Below are 22,335 nucleotides of genomic sequence, written 5' to 3'. Positions count from 1 at the left end.
AAATTTATATAAACAGGTAATATTTTATTTATTATATTAAAAAATGGGTTAATTAAGTACGATTTTGGTCCCTGAAATATATGCTGAAAATTTTTTTCGTTCCGAACATTTTTTTTTACATGCAAAATCATCCCTAAAGTTTAACTTGTTTTAAAATCGTCCTAATCTTAGGAACCAAAACTGTACGAAAGTGGCGACGGAAACGAAAACAGAGGCGAATCGTAGACAGCTTCTTCTTCTTCTTCTTCTTCTTCTTCTTCTTCTTCTTCTTCTTCTTCTTCTTCTTCTTCTTCTTCTTCTTCTTCTTCTTCTTCTTCTTCTTCTTCTTCTTCTTCTTCTTCTTCTTCCTTTCCCCTTCTTCTTCTTTTCTTATTCTTTGCAAGAGTAGAAACACTCTCTTTCTTTTTTTTTTTATTTTATAATTTTTTTATTATGAGTAACTTGGTCTAAAATTTTAATATTTAAATAAAAATGACGATTTTAAAATTTGATTTTAAATCTTAGAGACGATTTTGTATGCAAAAAAGGTTAAAAATAAAAAATTTAATATATATTTTAGAGACTGTTGCGACCTGGCCCAAACCCTATACGGGTCAGCCCGACCCGAGCACTACCCGACCCGGACGGTCAAGGGTGAGGCGCCCCGCAATCGATCCGGACACGTGTCCCAGACAGCTCACTTACAGCTGTGGGAGAACGTCTCGAGAAAAGTGGGCCTGTCCTTGTAGGGCCCACCTCTGACACAGTATATAAGGGGAAGGTTTTACCCTTCCCCTAAGGTACGTCACACATCACTCTCCCCCTTTTCACCTGCACATTACTGACTAGAGCGTCGGAGTGTCTTTGCAGGTGACACCCCCCCCTTTTCTACCAGAAGTGCTTGGGACCCCGCCTACACCAAACCAGTGGTTCACGACGAGGCGAGACCCCCATTACCAACCAGTATACCAATCCGATCCGTCCAGTATCCGACCATCCGAACATTGGCGCCGTCTGTGGGGAATCGTCCATGGACTTCGTACTGGTCCAAGCTGAGACAGCCCGAGAGGCCGAGCCCGTAGGGGAACCAGCCACGACTGCTCCCTGGCAGCGCACAGGATCCCCTCTGAGACACACAACACAACCTCTCGAGAGACGCCCCTTCGGGGGAACTGGCGACAACCACGCCAGAATAATGCAAGAGCTACGCCACAGAATGTAAGACTTGGAACATCGGCTGGCGGAAAGAGAACATGATCAGCACACCCCAGAACAAAGCCACTCCCGCTCCCACTCAAGGAGCCACTCCAGACGCACGCCCAGCCCCCAAGCTGAGTCCGAGAGCGCTGGGGAAAGGGGACGTGTGAGAAGACGCCACGACCCCGTCATTTATGCCAGGCATGAGAGGCGGCGTACTACAGATTGCGGAACCGAAGACGCCCGTGGGGAGAAAGACGAAGGGAGAATGGCGAGAACACGAGGACCCGTGATAATAGGGGCGACCCCATTTCATCGTTCCATACACGAAGTTCGGCTGCCAAAACATTTTGACAAGCACACGGACATGAGATACGACGGAACGCAAGACCCTCTGGAGCACCTCACGGCCTTCGAGGCCAGGATGAACCTGGAGGGAGTGGGGGACGAGGTAAGATGCCGCGCTTTCCCGGTCACCCTGGCAGGACCTGCAATACAATGGTTCAATAACCTCCCGCAGGGCTCGATGACCGGCTTCGCAGACATCAGCCATGCCTTCTTAGCCCAATTCACGACCAGAATTGCAAAGGCGAAGCACCCAATCAACCTGCTTGGGGTGACCCAACGACCCGACGAGTCGACCAAGAAATACCTAGATAGAGTCAACGACGAGTGCCTGGAAATCGACGGGCTGACAGACTCAGTGGCAAGCCTGTGTTTGACGAACGGACTCCTGAACGAGGACTTCAGAAAGCACCTCACTACGAATCCAGTATGGACAATGCAGGAGATCCAATGTGTGGCTAAGGAGTACATTAATGACGAAGAAGTCAGCCGGGTTGTGGCTGCCAATAAACGGCAACCCCCCTACACCCAAACCCGGCACCACGAGGGCGGAGAAAGGCGAAAGGAACACGCCAGGGACGGCGGTCCCAGCAAAACACCAAGGCTGTTTCCCCGAGTCGGGAAGTTCACCAACTACACCCCCTAGCGGCATCAATCGTGGAAGTTTACCAACAGATAGCCGAGAAAGAAATACTGTCAAAACTCCGACCTCTGAAGGACCGAACAGGAGGAAACAAGAGCCTTTATTGCGAATATCACAAGGGGTACGGACACAAGACCCAAGACTGCTTCGACCTGAAGGATGCGCTAGAGCATGCAATCAGGGATGGGAAGCTCGCCAAATTCTCCCACATCATTAGAGAGCCAAGGAGACGGAATCGCGACCACGAAGGCGAAGACAGGCCCCGGGCGACAAGGAGACGCCAAGAACCGGAGGGAGACGACCACGGCCTCACGATGGTGAACGTAGTAACTGCCAGGAATTTGGCCCCGAGGTCGAAAGGAGCACAGAAGAAAGACGCCAAGGTCCTGGCCGTCTCCTCCTCATCTGCGAGAAATTCCCGGAGGCTCCCATCCATCTCATTTGGTCCCGAAGACCAGTGGTTTGACGAGATACTGAAAAGTCCCCCTATGGTCATTACGGCCAGAGTCGGAACCGACCTCGTCAAGCGGATCCTCGTGGATACGGGGGCAGACTCGAACATCATGTTCCGCAACGTATTTGACGCCCTGGGGCTGCGCGACACCAACCTAGCGACCCACCAGCATGGTGTGGTAGGGCTAGGCGACCACTTCATCAAGCCGGACGGGATCATCTCCCTCCCGACCTCAGTGGGACAAGGACAGGGACGGAGGACAGTAATGGCAGAATTTGTGGTCTTGCGAGATTCCACAGCTTACAACATCATTCTGGGGAGAAAAACCATCAACAACCTTGGCGCGACGATCAGCACGAAACTGCTTGTAATGAAGTTTGTTACTGACGACGGATCTATAGGATCCATCAAAGGAGACCTGGAAACGGCAGTCGCCTGCGACCACGCCAGCCTCTCCTTGAGGAAAAAGTCTAAAGAAGCATCAGGGGTTTTTCTAGCCGACCTGGACGCCATAATAGATGACAAAGCCAAACCCGAGCCAGAGGGGGACCTGGAAAAATTTAAGGTCGGGAACACGGAGGAGAAGTTCACGTTCATAAACAGAAATCTCCCCTATGGATTGAAGGGACCTTTGATGGAGATGATCAGAGCCAATCCGACCTGTTCGCTTGGACACCGGCCAACATGCCGGGGATAGATCCCCAACTCATGTCGCACTGTCTGGCCGTCAAGCCGGAAGCCCAACCAGTGGCCCAAAGGAGGAGGAAGATGTCGCAGGAAAGGGCAGAGGAGGTGGCTAGGCAAACGGCCAGCCTTCTCGAAGCAGGGTTCATCCGAGAGCTGGACTACTCGACTTGGCTATCGAACGTGGTCTTGGTGAAAAAGCACAATGGGAGGTGGAGAATGTGTGTGGACTACTCCGACCTCAACAAGGCATGCCCCAAGGACTGCTATCCCCTTCCCAGCATCGACGCACTCGTCGACGCAGCGGCTGGGTACCGGTATCTGAGTTTCATGGACGCTTACTCTGGGTACAATCAGATACCGATGCACCAGCCCGACGAAGACAAAACGCGTTCATAACGCCTGGAGGGATCTATTGCTACAAGGTGATGCCGTTTGGCTTGAAAAACGCTGGCGCCACGTACCAGAGGCTGATGAACAAGATATTCAGCGAGCTCATAGGCAAGACAGTAGAAGTCTACGTGGATGACATCCTTGCGAAAACCACACGACCCGACGATCTCCTAAGTGATCTGGGGGGCGTGTTCGTGTCCCTCCGACAAAACGGCATGAGGCTCAACCCGCTCAAATGCGCCTTCACCATGGAAGCCGGGAAGTTCCTAGGGTTCATGATAACCCAAAGAGGGGTAGAAGCCAACACTGAGAAATGCCAAGCGATTATCCAGATGAAGAGCCCGGGTTGTATCAAAGATGTACAGCGATTGGCAGGAAGGCTGACGGCGTTATCCCGTTTTCTGGGCGCATCGGCAGCAAAAGCCTTGCCCTTTTTCAATCTGATGAAAAAGGGGATAGCGTTCAAATGGACTCCTGCGTGTGAGATAGCGTTCAACCACTTCAAAGAGATCATAGCATCACCTCCGGTACTCGGGAAGCCAATGGCCAGAGAATCACTCTACCTCTACCTGGTGGTAACAAAGGAAGCGCTTGCAGCAGTGCTGGTAAGAGAGGAAGGGAAGGCTCAGCAACCAATCTACTTTGTAAGCAGGGCGTTACAAGGAGCAGAGCTGAGGTATAGCAAATTGGAGAAACTGGCGCTGGCACTCCTAACCTCCTCCCGAAGGCTGAGGCAATACTTCCAGAGCCATCGTGTTGTCGTGAGAACGGACCAAGCAATTTGCCAAGTACTCCAAAAGCCTGATTTGGTAGGAAGGATGATGACTTGGGCCATCGAGCTCTCCCAATATGATTTGCACTACGAGCCCCGACATGCGATCAAGGCCCAGGCAATGGCAGATTTCCTAGTAGAGGTAACAGGCGATTCCCCAGAGGAAACGGGCACACGGTGAAAGCTCCATATGGACGGGGCCTCCAACCAGACGTCCGGGGGCGCCGGGGTCATCTTAGAGAGCCCAGCCGGGGTCATATACGAGCAATCGACCAAGTTCGAATTCCCCGTATCGAACAAACAAGCGGAATATGAAGCCCTCTTGGGAGGACTGACCCTAGCCCGGGAAGTCGGGGCGACAAGGCTGGAAGTGTGCAGCGACTCACAGGTCGTCACCTCGCAAGTGAACGGAAGCTATCAAGCAAGAGACCCGTTGCTGCAAAGGTATCTGGAAAAGGTTAGAGAATTGACCAGGAAATTCCAGGAAGTCACGGTCCAACACGTCCCAAGAGAGAGGAACACATGGGCGGACCTCCTATCTAAACTAGCAAGCACAAAATCGGGAGCGGGCAACCGGTCCCTCATCCAGGGCATGGTAAAGGAGCCAACAGTTGCCCTCCATTTGACGAAATCAAGCCCCTCCTGGTTGGACCCCATCACAAACTTCTTGGAAAATGGCAAACTACCTGATGATGAGAAGACAACCAAAACATTGAGAAGGGAAGCAGCCAAATATGCAATCATACAAGGACAATTGTTCAGAAAGGGACTCAGCCAACCCCTATTGAAGTGCTTGCACCCCGACCAGACGGACTACTTACTTAAAGAAGTCCACGAGGGATGCTGCGGCCACCACATCGGGGGCAAGGCCCTAGCGAGGAAGCTCGTCCGAGCCGGGTATTACTGGCCATCAATGATGAAAGACTCCAGGGAATTTGTCAGAAAATGCGTCAAGTGTCAAGAAAACGCCAACTTCCATAAAGCGCCGGCTTCCGAGCTGAGCCTACTGACGTCTACCCGACCTTTCGCTCAATGGGGAATCGACCTCTTGGGGTCCTTCTCGGTCGGCCTAGGACAAGTTAAATATCTCATAGTCGCCATCGACTACTACACTAAATGGATAGAGGCTGAACCACTAGCCAGCATATCCTCATCCAATTGCAGGAAGTTCATGTGGAGACAGGTGATAACCCGTTTCGGCATCCCGGAGGTCGTCATTTCGGATAATGGGACGCAATTCACTGACAAGAAGTTCATGGAATTCCTCACCGGCCTGGGGATAAAACAAAAGTTCTCCTCAGTTGAACATCCCCAGACAAATGGACAAGTGGAGTCCGCAAACAAAGTCATCCTACTAGGCCTCAAGAAGTGCTTAGACAACAAGAAAGGCGCATGGGCCGACGAGCTCGCTTCGGTCCTCTGGTCCTACCGGACAACCGAGCAAAGCTCCACCGGAGAAACCTCCTTTCACCTAACATACGGGGTCGACACGGTGATACCTGTAGAAATTGGCGAACCGAGTCCACGACTACTTCTCGCAGGAGTAGACGAAGCAGTGGAAAAGGATTTGGTGGACAAGACCAGAGAGATGGCCCACTTATCAGAAACAGCACTGAAACAAAGAATAGCTCTGCGCTACAACACTAAAGTCCTCAGGAGGGAATTTGAGAAAAGAGACCTTGTCCTGCGACGCAACGACGTCGGTTTACCGACCCCAGGAGAAGGAAAGCTGGCGGCGAACTGGGAAGGTCCCTACAGAATCAAAGAAGTGCTTGGCAAAGGCGCCTACAAGCTGTAGAGACTCGACGGCAAAGAAATCCCAAGAACATGGAATGCAGGTAACCTAAGGAGATTCTATTCGTAGCTCGGGCACACCGGCCAAACGGCCTGATGAGCCAATAGATGCTTACTCTATTCACATGTTAATTCTTAGCCATTTTTATCAAGTACCTGCCATGTTCACGAATTTGCTTGGCTAACGACTAATTTTTACTTGTCTAAATCCTTTTACCTACTATTTCCCAATATGTATTCCACACAATCACGTTCCTCAACGGCAATCCGGGACTGATCACCCCGGGAGCCAGTCGGATCATAGCCATGACTAACGGCCGCGATAACACGACCAATACGGTTCCAACCATTACCAACATAAACGATAAAACGGACACAAGCAATAATTCCACAACGAAAAAATGGTAACGAAATAAAATTCTACCAAACAAGATAAAGGCGATAATCGTAAAGCCGACATGGCGACCACTAGAGCATAAAGATTAACAGTTTCAACAAATATTCTACAAGGAAACATAAAAAACACAAGTTACAAGAGTTCACTTCCGGGGCATATCGACAATCTTGCTGTCCTGGATTGTTTTGAAGACTCCAATAGCCGAAGTGTCGAATTCGAGGACCACGACCTTCACCTGGGCCTTAAGAGCCTCTTCGGTCATAAAGATCGCGTTCTTTCCCTGCTCCCTGACCGCCTTGTATTTCCTTTTCAATTCTCCTGCCTCGGCTCGCGCAGCCTCAGCCGATGAGACGGCCGCGTCACGTTCTTTCTCCGCAGCGACCACCCGACCCTGCGCGGCGTTAAGTTGGCTCTCTAGAGTCATCTCCCGCTCGATTAAACGGGAGACGGTGGCGTCGGAGGCATTAATTTTTTCTCAAAGGACGCAGCCTTCTCCTCGGCATCCTTGCGCCCCCTCTCCGCCGCGGCCAATTGCTCCTGAAGCTTTTCAACCTGGACCTTGAATTCGTTGTTGGCCTGGGCAGCAGTATCGAGCTTCCTTCGCAACGACTGCATGCCCAACAACTCGAACTCAGCCTTCCGGGCTATCACCACCCCGCGGAGAAGGGTACGATACATCCACCTTGCCTGCCCCACGAGCTCGGTTCTGAGGAAGTGATCCTCCGTACCGGGAATAAGTTGATTATCAATAAAGGTACCGGCATCGAAGTTCCTCTCCATCACGGTGAGAGCCCCTTCCGCACTGGAAGATGCCCTTCGTCTCTTGAAAGTGGGGACAAGCTTCATATCATCATGCTCATGGGGTATAGGGGACGACTGCCCAATACCGGCCGTCTCGTCGGGAGCGTGAGAAGCCTGCCTCCCAGCGGAATTCTTGTCGGACGTCTCGACGTCCCGGGGGGAAGGTACGGCTTGATTCTCCTTCTCCCCGGAAGGGCCTTCTGGCTTCCCAGCATCCTTCTCGTCAACCTTCTCCTCATCGCTATCCTCCAAGAAGGTCTTGACCAAATTTTCAAGCCCGGTCACCGAAGCAGACATCTCCACTACAAACAGAGAAACAAATACGTTAGTCGTGAAGTCGGAAAGAGCAAATTAAACAACAAGCAATACAAAAGTACAAGACAAAACATCTCACAAATATAACTCCTGGCGGACTCCCGTTCACCCATAAGGAGATGGGGGGTTCACGAGGTTCTTTCCAAAAAGAGCAAACAACACGTCGGCAATCCTCTTATTTACAGAAGACATTCCCTTGTAGGTCACCTTGATGAAAGAATTAGACCCCGCCCCAAAGCTCCAATACGTCGGGATGAGGCGTTCCCCCTCCAATGACAACCAAAAGGGATGGCGACCTTTAACGGGGCGAACTTTGAAAAATTTGTCCTTGAACCCATGATAGGAGTCCTCGAACAGGCCAAATACCCTCCGACCTTGGGCAGAACGGAAAGACAGGAACCCTTTCCTCGCCTTCCCTTGTTTGGAGGGGTTGGTAAGGTTGAAGAAGAAGAGGAAGACGTCCACCGACACTGGCAGCTCGAGATATTCACAAACCATCTCGAAACAGCGGATAGAAGCCCAACTGTTCGGATGGAGCTGCGACGGCGACACGGATATCCGATTAAGAAGCGACATCTGGAAATCGGAAAACGGAATGTGAACGCCAACCTGGGTGAACATGGCCTTGTAAAACCAAATCCAGTCGACAACCCGGGGAGAGCGAAAATTGATCTCGTGCAATCGCTCATTGGGGGCAGGGACGATGGTCTCATAATTGGCCTCCTCGTCTGTCCCCCCGCACAGATACCCGGCCTGCCGAAATTTCGTCAACTCCTCCAAATCCATTTGATTTGGCGAGTCCTTCACATCTGAGGTCACCCAAGCGTAGGGATCATAGTTCGCGGTGGAAACAAAATTCCGGGAGACGACGCGAGGCATACCTACAATGGGGTACCACTCCATTAGTCTATGAGGTCGGGAGTCCGGGAATGACCCAGAAACTATGTCCATCCTATTCAAACAGTTAAGATCAAGCATGGCTAAAGTTATACCTATCACGCAAGCCACTTAAAAACCTACCCTGAAATGGTACCCCTCCCCTAACACATCTACTTAGCACTAAAAAGTCATCTAACGACAAAAATCAAGCAAGACACAAATAACAAGCATACAACAATGAAGCAGAAAAGAGAGGGGTCCAAGGATTACCTGAATTTGTTGCGAAAACTGAGAAGGATGAAGGAAAGATGCACGAGGATACCACAACAACGCTATGAAATTTATGAAAGAAAAAGAGGGAGATTGCAGGGAGATGGAAGAAACAGGAGTGTAAAGGGGAAAAAAAGTTGAGGCAAACTGTTTAAAACTGCCACTCAGGAAGCGCGAAAGACTTGGGGGCAAAGTAGTATTTGCGCATGGGGTTTTACAACTCATTATGAGCATTTAATGCTCAGCGCGAAGAACGAAGCGACGAACGGTTGCCTCAACAACCAAGAGACACGCGCGCAGGGGGCATGTCCCTTCCACGGGCAGTCGACCTGACGACGATGAATGGAACATGAAATAACGCGCCACTAATAGCTCCCACGACTATCACTGGCGCGTGGGGGCATTGTTGCAACCTGGCCCAAACCCTCTACGGGTCAGTCCGACCCAAGCGCCACCCGACCCGGACGGTCAAGGGTGAGGCGCCCCGCAATCGACCCGAACACGTATTCCAGACAGCTCACTTACAGCTGTAGGAGAACGTCTCGGAAAAAGTGGGCATGTCCTTGTAGGGCCCACCTCTGACACAGTATATAAGGGGAAGGTTTTACCCTTCCCCCAAGGTACGTCACACATCACTCTCCCCTTTTCGCCTGCACATTACTGACTAGAGCGTCGGAATGTCTTTGCAGGTGACACCCCCCTTTTCTACCAGAAGTGCTCGGGACCCCGCCTACACCAGACCAGTGGTTCACGACGAGGCGAGACCCCCATTACCAACCAGTATACCAATCCGATCCGTCCGGTACCCGACCATCCGAACTGAGACTTAATTACAAATTTGATATGGTATAGGGATTCAATAAAAAATATAAAAATTTAATTAAAAATTCAGTAAAATTATAGAGACCGACAGAATAATTAAACCTATAACAAATTTATAATATTAAGCAATGATGCACGGATATTGATAATGACACGGATACGGGACACGTAAACACACGAATTTCAAATTTTCTTTAAAATATAGAGAGATGACATATAAAAAATATAAATTATTTTTTAGATGAATTATAATAATATTTTATTGATATTAATATATATATTATTTTTTTAACTATCTTTAATGTCTTTTTTTAATTATATAAAGTATTTAAAATATTATTTTTAAACTCATTTCAATAATACATGTTAAGAATAAAGTTAGATAGACTGATATGTGATGATATTTAAATATGGCAAAAAAATTTTGATATGAAAACAAAATAAGTGATATATTTTAACATGGTAATTTTTTGTGTTTTTTAAAATTGTGGGAGTAGACAAATCGAAATATATCTAAGTGTATTTGAAAAAAGAATTTTTTTATTTTTTATTAAAACATTATTAAACATAGAAGACACCTATATTAAATGAATATTTGTGTCCAAAATATATCTGACATACAGACACCACAATTTAATAAAATATCTGTACTTTATAGTTTATAGAGCTATCAAGGCTTTCATATTCATATTCATTTAAATAATAATCCGTCACTATAAAAATATGATGAAAACTTATGTGCAATCAACGTAAAATTGATAACTGAAGTAGTTGATAATTTCATGTGATATTAACTGCATCTGTCACCAAATATGCCACCAAATATATTAAAAAAAGAGTTGAAAATGGAAGTCATGTCATGTCGTATACTTGAATACTGAAAACGACCCTCCGTTTTGGACGCCGAAGAAAAAAAGTAGCATTTTTCTCTCTCTGATTAAAAACCCCTCTATCCCAACCAAACCCAACCCAACCCAACCCAAGAAAATGGGTTTCACCGGAGAAGAATCAAACCACGATCCAGAATCAGAATCCTCCACCCTCCTCCTCTACGACCCACCGCGAACCACCATCATCACCGCAAAATCTCCACCGAAAGACGATTACCACCTGGCATACATCATCTACTTCTCCCTCGGATTCGGTTACCTCCTTCCATGGAACGCATTCATCACAGCCGTTGATTACTTCTCCTACCTCTACCCCGATGCCAGCGTTGACCGAGTCTTTGCCGTCGTCTACATGCTCGTCGGCCTCGTCGGGCTCTTCGTCATCATCCTCTACAGCCACAAGTCCAACGCATTCGTCAGAATCACCGTCGGTTTGGCTCTCTTCGTTGTTTCCTTGCTCGTTGTTCCTCTTCTTGACGCCTTCTATGTTAAGGGTCGGGTCGGGGTATATGCCGGGTTTTACGTTACGGTTGGGGCTGTCGGGCTTTCCGGTGTGGCGGATGCGTTGGTTCAGGGGTCCATTGTTGGCTCCGCCGGTGAGCTGCCGGAGAGGTATATGCAAGCTGTCATTGCTGGCACTGCTGGTTCCGGTAAGCTCTTAGCTTCTATTTTGACTTGATGGTTACTATTTATTTTTTTTTTTCATATGGGGTTTTTGTGATTTTGTAAAAGGGTTGAAGCTTTTTAGTGTTAGTACTGGTACTACTAATGTTCTTTTGGTGGATCATAGATGCATTGTTTGCTTTGCGTGTGATATGTTCATCGAGAGAAATAGTGTTTTGTTATTCTGATGTGATGATCATTGATGCATTTGCATTTTTTATGATAGAGTTGACTAGATGCTTGGGTCTTTGGTATCTTATTTGCCTAAGGATTTATGTTCATATTAATTATGAGGGAATATAAAATAATTGAACCGATGAAATGGTGCTTGGTATGATCATAGCTCTTATTTTATGTTGGTTCTCTTTTCAGTGTCTTGGCCCCGGGATCTGAAGCATATTAATATTCTGGATCTAGGGTTATATGCTAAATATATTAAATAATATGTGTGGAATCATTGATTTGTTCCCTTTGATTGAATGGGGTTATGTATGCAAACAGGGGTACTTGTTTCTGTCCTGAGGATTTTCACGAAGGCTGTTTACTCACAAGATGCCTCTGGTCTACGAAAGAGTGCGAATCTCTACTTTTCTGTATCGATTGTGGTCGTGTTCGTATGCATGGTTTTCTACAACGTGGTTGACAAGCTTCCTGTTATGCAGTACTACAAGGAGCTTAAGATGCAGACTGTCACCAGGGATGAAGACAGCGTTCAGTTGACCGGATCTGTGTGGAGGTCAACTGTATGGGATGTTGTTGGAAGAATCAAGTGGTATGGATTCGGCATTGTTCTCATATATGTCGTGACTCTTGCAATTTTTCCTGGTTACATAACAGAGGATGTGCACTCTCAGCTTATCAAGGATTGGTATCCCATTCTCCTCATTACTTGCTACAATGTGTTTGATCTTGTTGGCAAGTCTCTGACTTCTTTGTACCTTCTAGAAAATGGAAACATTGCGGTAGTTAGTTGCATAGTGAGATTGTTGTTCTTCCCTCTCTTCCTAGGGTGCTTGCATGGTCCAAAGTTCTTCCGGACTGAGATCCCAGTGACGATACTGACTAGCCTGTTAGGTCTTACCAATGGTTACCTGACCAGTGTGTTGATGATCTTGGCTCCTAAAATGGTAAAGTTGCAGCATGCAGAAACTGCAGGGATTGTGAGTGTATTGTTCTTAGTTATTGGTCTGGCTGCTGGGTCTGTAATAGCTTGGTTCTGGGTCATCTGATTCGATTTGTATTATTTAGGGTAATAGACTTCACTCAATCAGAAGTCAGAAATGAGGTGGATTTCCTTAACATGTTAGTTCAACATGTGAAAATTTGTACCCACCTTCTGTTTATAAATATTTGTCAAAGTTGTGAAAATTTGTAAACTTACAAAATTTCAGTTGAATTGTATCTGCAGGATTATTTTCTGCTTCCTCAATCTGTGGTTAGAATTTAGAAAACCTAGGCTGGAATATTTGAAAAATGTTAATTGCTATGCCTGCAAGAAATATAAGTACATTCCATAAATTAGTTCTATAATTTTGGTGTTAGTTTGTTTACAAAACGAATCTATAGGGTTTAGTTGCATTGAAGGCCATAAACTTGATGAAAAATCCTGTTACTATATTATGTTTGGCCCATGACCCGGTATTCATTTTTTCTTTTAAAAAAACTGAGAAATGAGTGTAAAAGAATTATATCTATGAAAGAATCATTTCCATAACCAAACAAGGTGGGTCCAGATTCCAGAAGACCAGAATGCATTTATAATTAATCTGCTTCTTTCATTGCAACTAATAAGAAAGTTCTTAGTCAACTGTCTCAAAGCCCCAGTCAACTACTCTAGTCTCCAAGCACACAAGCCTTTATCCTCTCTATTTCTCAAAACAGCAAGGAGTTCTGAACACCAGAAATCAAGCAATAACCATTACATTCCTTTCCCTTATTCAGTTTTCAATTTGTTTCAGGATATTCGCAGCAACATGGTTGATATGCTTGGTTCATTTGTCTCTGCCTTCCTGCAAGTGCTGTTGGATAGAATAGCTCGCCATGAGCTCATAGAGTTCTTCCGGGGCAACCATCTTGATGAGGCACTCCTAGAGAAGTTGAAGATGCTATTGCTGTCAGTCACTTCGGTGCTTAGTGATGCCGAGGAGAAACAGTTCATTGATCCTTTGGTGAAGGATTGGGTTGATAGGCTCAGAAATGCTGCTTATGATGCTGATGATATCTTGGATGAGATTGCCACCAAAGCCTTGCTAGACAAGATGGATTCTGGTTTTCACACCACCTTGGATCAGGTAAGAGATTATGCTGCTTCTCTCAATCCTTTTGCTGAAAGAGTTAAATCGAAAGTTGAGAGGATTGTTGAGAGGTTGAAGTCTATAATAGAGCATAAAGATCTTCTTGGTCTTAAGGAAGGTGGTGTAGGTACTAGATCACTTTCATTAGTTTCTGCTACGACTTCTTTGGTGGATGAAACTAGAGTTTATGGTAGGAATGATGATAAAGAGAAGATTATCGATTTTCTGCTTTCGGGAGAATCGAATGGAGAAGGGGTGCCTGTGACTGCAATTGTTGGGATGGGAGGGGTAGGAAAGACCACTCTTGCTCAGGTTTTATACAATGACATAAGGGTGAGGAACCATTTTCAGTTAAGATCATGGGCCTCTGTTTCGGAGACATCTGATGTGTCTGAAATAACCAAGAAAGTTTTTCATTCCTTAACTTTGTCGCATTCAAACATCATAGACTTGAATCTACTCCAAATCAAGCTCAAAAAGAGATTATCAGGACAAAAGTTTCTACTTGTTTTGGATGGGTTTTGGAATGAAAACTTTCTTGATTGGGACATCTTTCAAATGCCTTTTTTATTAGGAAGCTGGGAAAGTAGAATTATTGTCACCACACGCAGTCAAACCGTTGCAATGGCAATTCGTGCTGATTTAACTTATTCTCTATCCCCTCTATCGCGTGATGATGCTTGGAAGTTGTTCTCAACTCATGCTTTCAAGTGTGGGAACCCAGATGAGAGTCCTGTATTAGCAGAAATTGGCCAGAAAATATTGAAAAAATGCAATGGCCTCCCTCTAGCTGTAAAAGTATTGGGGAGTCTTCTGCGTTCTAATGATGATGTCGAGGAATGGAAAAGAATATCCAATAGTCAGATATGGGAGTTACCAAGTGCCAGAAATAGCATACTTCCTGCTTTGAGATTGAGTTATAGTCATCTTCCGTCGCAGTTGAAGCGATGCTTTACTTATTGCTCCATCTTCCCGAAAGGCTATGAAATCAAAAAATGGGACTTGATCTATTTATGGATGGCTGAAGGCATTCTGCCACGACCAAAACCGGAGAAGCGAATGGAAGATGTAGGCGATGAATGCTTCCGAGAGCTACTATCGAGGTCATTCTTTCATCAGACCACTCACCACGAGTTGCGCTTTGTGATGCATGATCTTATCAATGACTTGGCACAGTATGTGGCAGGAGATTTTTGTTACAAGCTAGAGGATGGTAATCCAAGCAAAACTACAAGTTTGGCTCGTCATTTATCATATTTTCAAGGCATATATGATGCCCCTGAAAAATTTGAGTCCTTCTCTGAATTTCAGCAGCTTAGGACTTTCTTACCATTCAAATTCTCACCCTTTGGCGGCACGTCTTCGATTACCAGTATGGTTTCAGTTCTGTTACCGAAATTGAAGCGCCTACGTGTGCTCTCTCTGTCATACTATCCAATTACCAAATTGCCAAATTCAGTTGGAAACTTGATGCATCTACGGTACTTGAATCTTGCCTACACTGAAATTGACCATCTTCCTGATTCTGTCAGCACTCTGTATAACTTGGAGATATTGCTTTTGTCTGGCTGTCATCGTCTCAACAAGTTACCGGCAAACATGTTCAGGCTTGTTAATTTGCGTCATCTTGACATTAGTGGATGCAGTGTAACTGAGATGCCGGAAAAGTTCGGTAGACTAAAATCCCTTCAAGTGTTGACTAATTTTGTTGTGAGTGGCAGCAGGGGATCTAAAATTAGTGAATTGGGGGAGCTGTCGGAACTTCATGGAGCATTGTTAATTGCAAACTTGCAGAATGTAGCTGATGCAAGAGAAGCTTCCAATGCCAGCTTGAAGAGCAAGAAATATCTTCATGAGCTAGAATTCAAATGGACAACTACAAATCATACTTTACAAAGTGAAGCTGATATACTCAACAAGTTAGAGCCACATCAGAATGTGAAAAGGCTGAAGATTCAGAATTTTGGTGGAAGTAAGTTGCCAAATTGGCTGGAGAGCTCTGCATTCTCTAGCATGGTGTCTCTACATCTTGCAGACTGCGAGAATTGCTCGTCATTGCCATCGCTTGGACAACTTCCTTCCCTCGCAGAACTATATATCGAAAGGATGAAAGGTCTACCAAAGGTTGGTCTTGAGTTCTATGGCAATGGAAATGAGCCATTCAAATCCTTGAAAGTAATGAAGTTCGAGGACATGCCAAATTGGGAAGAGTGGTCAGCAAACAATCTTGATCAGCGTGCAGGATTCCCTTTGCTTCAAGAGCTTCATATAAAGAGTTGTCCGAAATTGACTGGACAATTACCAGATCAACTTCCTCTCTTAAATAAATTAGTGATCACTGCATGCCAAGCTCTCACAAACTCATCGTCACGGGTTCCCAAATTGAGAGAATTCGAGCTCATTAATTGCGATGCATTGATTTCATTGTCTGAGGAAATGATGCAGGGAAATGAATGTCTGGAAGCCATGACCATAAGTAATTGTTCATCTTTGGTCAACATCTCCAGAGAAGGCCTACCAAGTAGTCTTAGATCACTTGAGATCTATGAATGCAGAAATTTACAGCTATTCCATCCTCCAAGTGTGATGCAGGTGTCCCAAAACTACCTTGCTCTTGAGCGATTACACTTGCAGCGTTGCTGTGATTCTCTCGTCTCATTTCCATTGTCCCTCTTCAACAATCTTGAAGATCTTCGTGTACATGACTGTGGCATTCTTGATGTGATTTCTTCTGCTCAAAATAGTCTCCCGTATCTTCGGAAATTGAAACTGAAGGACTGCTCCAAACTAGTTTCATTTCCTGAAGGAGGATTGCCTGCTCCGAAACTCGAGTCGCTTTCTATCAGCAACTGTGCTAAGCTCTTACCTGAGGCTGCATGGGGTCTTCAGGCAATGACATCACTCACCTCCCTTCACATCAGCGGACTTCCTAGTCTCACTTCTCTAGATCACACTGGAATTCAGTACATGGTATCTCTCAAGATTCTCAAGATTAAAGCTTGTCATAAGCTTGCATCTCTACCTTTAGAAACACTTGTTCATTCCCTTTCTCATATTACCATTAGAGCATGTCCATTGTTAAAAGTTTGCTGTGAGAATGATACTGGGGAATACTGGAGCTTGGTTTCTCGCATACCCTTCAGAGTCATTGAAGATTAGATAACAAGCATTCATATAGTAATTAGCTTATTATATTAAAGTTCACTGCTTAATTGTACGGTCATGTTTGTAAAGTTCATGTTCATTCAGAATTGTTCATTTATTTTAGCCCATTTACTATTTTAGCGTCCTATGAGGGAATTGATCACCTTTTAGAAGGATCCTCTAAAGTGAGGAAAATGTGAAGTATAAAGAAATTAATCACCATTGAATTTGTGACTTCTATTATGGGTGAGTTTTACTATCTTGATTTAAGGATGATTAAACTCTCACTTTTTTATTTTAGAGAAGTTTAATCCGATCACAAATTCATAGGTAAGTAGTATGATATGAAGAGACGATTGCCGCCCATATTATGCGTCAAACCTGTTATGCTAATGTAGTAATGTGTATTTTATCCATTACCATTTCAAAGGTTAAGCCAATGGTATCAATTATGAGTTTATTGCTATGTGCTAACAGAATATCAAAGTTTTACACTACGATTTGATGATTTGATGCTTGTTTTTGTAAGAATTTTAACATAACAGATAACTGAGTCAAATGTTATACTGATATGATAAAACATCTGCATTAATGAAAGCATATCCAACAATCCATGGGGGAGCTTTAAAAATATTTTTGATGGGGCTGAAATTTTAACATAAAAAATACATATTAGAGTTTGAAACAAAATTTATAACAAAATTTATAATAAAATACATATTTTTATAAAAACAAAATTTATAAATACAACACTTTTTAGAGTTTGTCACTAAGATAATAAATAAATAATTTTATAGATAAATATTTTAAAATACTTTAAAATAGTACCTTTGAGTTTTAAATGGGTCAAAATATTTAATAATTAAATTAGAATTAAATTTTTTATAGTTAGAATGATAGATACTTAAAATTATAATATTTATTGAATATTAAATATATTTTTTTAGAAAAAATTTAATTAAGAAACTAACAAAGCATAAATAATACCAAATTCATTGGATATAAAAGAATTATTCAATTTCTTAGGAATGATATGCAAAAATATAGTTACTTAAAATTTAGTTTGGAAGATTAAAACTTTACAAGTTGTAATTTGTAAAAATTTTTATTAGTCTACACCAATAAAATAATACCAATACTTAAAAAATATTTTAATATTTTTTGCAAACAAATTAAAATAAAACTAATAAAACATAAAATAACATTAAAAAACAAACTAATTATTATAATGATTATAATTATGAGTTGTTGTATCAATGACTTTACAAAAATCCATTCTAATTAGTACATTAGTCCAACTAATTTGAGAAAAATAAAATAATAAAAATAAAAGAGTTAATACTTGAGTACATGATACTTAGTATGGCATATAAAATTTTAGCCAACTAAACTCTAACCATATTCTATATATAATATTGTTACTAAAGTTTTTATAAAAATTTTGACGGGATTATGGCCCCATTATCTATATTAAGCTCCTATTATAAAAAGTATGGACGTTGAAACTTGAAAGTTCATGATGAAAGGAAACTTTGTGCCTATAAAATATAATGTCCATTACAACATTTTAGGTTTACGACTATGGTAAAAAATTGTGACCATAGACTTTTTATGGTCACAGTTTTTTATTGTGATAAAAAAATTTTATAGTCACAGTTTTTAAAAAAAGATGATCACAAAGTATTTATGATCACGATTTTTTAAAAAAGAAAAAATAGACAAAAGTACACCCCAAATTTTCACACGGTGAACAGATGTATTCCTAAATTTTTTAACGAGTCATTTGCACACATGAATATAAAATTCTGTTGTCAATTCTACTCTTCCATGACCTGAGTAAATTTTTCGGTGGTGGTGGAGGTCAGGTGGCACGATATTATATGATATGGCCAATTTGAGGTGACACTATGGAAAATAGAAATATTCATTATGAAATTTGTTGAAATAAATATAAGAAAAGGGAATAATGAAATCAATGTTCATCCTCTTCCTTCTCTAATTTCTTCGAACCATATGAACCCTAACACAGGAAATGATAACAACAATCTTTTAAACTCTAATCAGAAATCTGGAGGTCCAAATGAGAACAACAAAAAAAACTCCTTTGTCCAAAGCAACTAATTTTGAGTTGCAGCCATTGTTCTAGTTCTACTTGCTGATTTTCTTCCACTGTTTCGGATCAAGCTTGTTCAGATACTCCCATGCTCCAGTATTGATCCGTTGCAGTCTCAACATTGCATAGCCGGAATAAGACCCTGTTCAATTAATATGAAGTTCCAACCATGTTAATAACAACTAACTGCATACCTTTTGTTGGTCACTAATGAAGTTCCAACCATGAACAAGGAACTCTTAGATATCTATGGCTTTTTCTTTAATTTTGCTTTCTCTGCCTTTTTTCTCTCACTGGCTTTTTCTTACAAACCTCACTCTGTTTGCCTTTTACCATGAGACTCAGACAGACAAAACTAAAGAAAAGAAAACAAAATAAAACCCATTGAAGGAGAAGAACTCTGTTAGCTTAGGGTAGCTATGAGAATTCTGTGTTTTCTCTCCTTGTCTCAACCCTTGGCCGTTCACCCTTATTATAGAAAGGGGAGCTTCCAAGGTTGAAACCGGTTCAACCAAGCCAGCAACATCTTCTCCAACAAATAATAGCTTCGGTTCGGACCGAGAGAAGAGAGAGGGAAAACCGAAAATCAACATGCATGTACCTCTCTTAACCCTTCTCATCAAGCTTCTTCAATCTGAACCTTTGATATTGACTTTGGCTCCAAGAAAGAACACTGACCCTTAATGAATCTCTGATCCTTGACAGCTCCTTCTTTTCCATATTCGCTTCTTCCTTTTCGTAGCTCCAGTAGCTACCTTCTTTCTTGCAATAACAAAAATGAAAATGAGATTTACCCACTGAGATCTTTTTCTCTGACCGAGATGGATCTTTCCTATCTTTAGTATGGAAGATCTTGAAGCTCCTCTTGAAAATCTTGCCTTCAATGGCAAAGATCTAGCCACACCATACTTCGGATCTTCCTTTGGCACAGGCCATCATCAACCTAGCATTTTCTTCTTCCATTAGGCTTCACTGTTTCTCTGATAACTTGCTCTTGCTACTATCTTCTTCTCTGACAAATGATATGACCGAAAACAAAGAGAGAGAGGAGAGAAAAGAAACAAAACTTTCAATGTAAGATTAACTCGATTTAATTTTATGTTTCAGTTACCTATGCAAGCAATTAATCCATTTGAATTTTGAATTTCATTCCACAATGGGGAGTAGGTAACCGTGGAGCTTTCAATGCAAATAAATTGAATTGAATTGATTTTTGGTTACCAAGGCATAAAGTCACGTGTCAGACTTTTGGTTACCAAGGAATAAAATTAATTGAGTTGAAAATAACCAAGGCATGGAGCAACGAAGCATGCATTTGAAATCCTTGGGCCACTTTGAGTTTCTTTGCCTTTTAGCCACATGAAGTGAACAATTAATATTGGGCTTTGAAAGACTTGGGCTCCTTTGGTTTCCTTTCTCTTTTAATATTCAGCCACTTGAAGAGAACAATTATTATTGGGCTAAGCATGTTTAGCAACCAAACTGGACTTTCATCACTTGGGCCAAGATAACAATTTTATTTTTCTTCCTGCACACTAACAAAAATATCAAACAATCCATTGGAAGTTATTAAATAAGACATTTAATAATAATTTTAATAATTTTTTATTTTTATTTTAATAATGTTTGATCATCATTTAATTAAATATAAGTTTTTCAAACTCAACAATCTCCTCCTTAATGACAAACATTATTAAAACTGAATTGAAAGGATTAGGATTAGAAAACTTCTCTTTGAAGAATATTCAAAATCTCTTCCCCTTTTGGTGAGCTCCCCCTTAATATGTACCTAATTTAACAAGATAATCAAGGAAGGAACACCTGTATCCATGCTCAAAAGAGTTCCAAAAAGAATTTTAAAAAAATGGAACTTTTAAAACAAAGCCAGATTTTCACAAGTGAAAAGGATTATCAAAACATCTTAATATAAATCCATAATCCATCACACATGTACTTGAGCAGATTACTCTATTCATAGCTCATATGGGAATTAATCCACTAATATAAAATACTTAACACAATAAATCAGAGCATGAAAACAGAGCAAAGCATATCAACACAGGGCTTAAAACATATCATAAAACAGAGCATAAACAGAGCTTAGCTCAAAAATAATGAAACAGAGCATAAAATAAATCAGAGCTAAATCAGAGCAACCAGCAGCCCCAATTTCAATTTCAGTTCAGCCCTTTTTTAATCTTTTCCTCCTTCTTTTGTCATCGAGAAGAGACCTTGCAAAAAAAATGGAGAAAAGCAATGCAGTCCATAATAATTCAAGCATAAAACAAAACAGCATCAAAGTTAAGTTTGGTACAGTCATCCAAGACAAATGAAAATAGTTCCATTGAGTCAAATACACAGAGAGCAAAATAACAGAGCATTCAGCAGCAGCAACAACAGGGAGCAAACTTAGGCATCAGAATTTTCTTCATTAGATTCCAGAACATCATCTTCTTTCTCGAGAGGAGCCATTGAAGAACTGAAGATTGATGGTTTAGAGGTTATAGCAAACTCTCGTTGTAAGTATAGTTACTAAACCAAGCAATCAACCTTTCTTACAAACGTTTTGGTTGTCACAAATAACAAACCCCTTTAAAATTGATAACCGAGTATTTAAACCTCGGGTCGTCTTCTCAAGGAATTGCAGGGAAGTATGTTCTTATTATTAGTTATGAGTTTTGTAAACTGGGGTTTTGAAAGTGAGGAAGCAGTATGTTGAATGATAATAAAAATAAAATAAATAACTATAAAATAGACTCTTGGCAAGGTATGAAGAATTAGAAGTCCTATCCTGGTTATCCTTATCAATTGTAATGAGAATTGGATTTTTCTCCCACTTTGTTAACCTCTAACTATGAAGGTAAGTTAAGTGGATGAATTAATTCTGATTCCTCAAGTCCTAGTCTTTCCTTGGGAAAAGTGAGAGTTATTGGAACCCGAATTAATTCTTGAAGAATTCCAATTTTCAATCAACAATGAGTTTGATAACTCAAGAGTCACCAATTATTTAACCAAAGCCAAAAGGGAAGAAATTCTACTTGAATGAAAATAATTTGGATAAATCGAGAGCTTTAATAAATTAACGAGATCAATCATAAGTCTGAAATACCTCAAAATATATTAAATAGAAAATCAATCTAAACATAGAGAGTCATAAACAAAAGTGAGAAAATAAATAAAAAGAACATTGAACCTGGGATTGAGAGTCACTCCTAAAACTAAGAGAAGTCCTAAATCCTAATCCTAAGAGGGAGGAGAGAACCTCTCTCTCTAAAAACTACATCTACTCCTAAAATTGTGAATGTGAAAGCTTCTTTTTTGAATGGATGTATTCCCCCACTTTATAGCCTCTAATCTGTGTTTTCTGGGCCAAGAACTGGGTCGAAAACAGCCCAGAAATCGCTGGAGAAGAATTCAAACACGCTGATTTCCGTCACTGCGACGTGGCCGCATGGAGCACGCAGTCGCGTCGCCTAGTGTTAGGGC

The 22,335-nt window shown here is 42.4% G+C and overlaps 3 protein-coding genes across 3 annotated transcripts; all 3 read left to right on the top strand.

The window, feature by feature from the left end:
• The first annotated feature begins 1,444 nt into the window (after window positions 1-1,444).
• On the top strand, window positions 1,445-3,315 carry LOC112732695 (uncharacterized). The gene is made up of 2 exons (XM_025781450.1): window positions 1,445-2,014; window positions 2,197-3,315. Exons 1-2 carry the CDS (start codon window positions 1,445-1,447, stop codon window positions 3,313-3,315), a joined length of 1,689 nt encoding a protein of 562 aa, XP_025637235.1.
• A 7,283-nt stretch (window positions 3,316-10,598) lies between these two features.
• LOC112737315 (equilibrative nucleotide transporter 1) lies at window positions 10,599-12,727 on the top strand. The gene is made up of 2 exons (XM_025787158.2): window positions 10,599-11,285; window positions 11,800-12,727. The coding sequence occupies exons 1-2, from the start codon at window positions 10,733-10,735 to the stop codon at window positions 12,525-12,527; spliced, it is 1,281 nt and encodes a 426-aa protein (XP_025642943.1). The 5' UTR covers window positions 10,599-10,732; the 3' UTR covers window positions 12,528-12,727.
• A 544-nt stretch (window positions 12,728-13,271) lies between these two features.
• Window positions 13,272-16,751, top strand: LOC112732693 (putative disease resistance RPP13-like protein 1). The gene has a single exon (XM_025781447.1). It carries the CDS (start codon window positions 13,272-13,274, stop codon window positions 16,749-16,751), a length of 3,480 nt encoding a protein of 1,159 aa, XP_025637232.1.
• Window positions 16,752-22,335: the final 5,584 nt, after the last annotated feature.

Source organism: Arachis hypogaea, chromosome 13, assembly GCF_003086295.3.
Source record: "Arachis hypogaea cultivar Tifrunner chromosome 13, arahy.Tifrunner.gnm2.J5K5, whole genome shotgun sequence".
In the NCBI taxonomy this organism is placed as follows: domain Eukaryota; kingdom Viridiplantae; phylum Streptophyta; class Magnoliopsida; order Fabales; family Fabaceae; genus Arachis; species Arachis hypogaea.
Note: the sequence above shows the minus strand (reverse complement) of the source record. Positions and strands in the feature narration are given on the sequence as shown.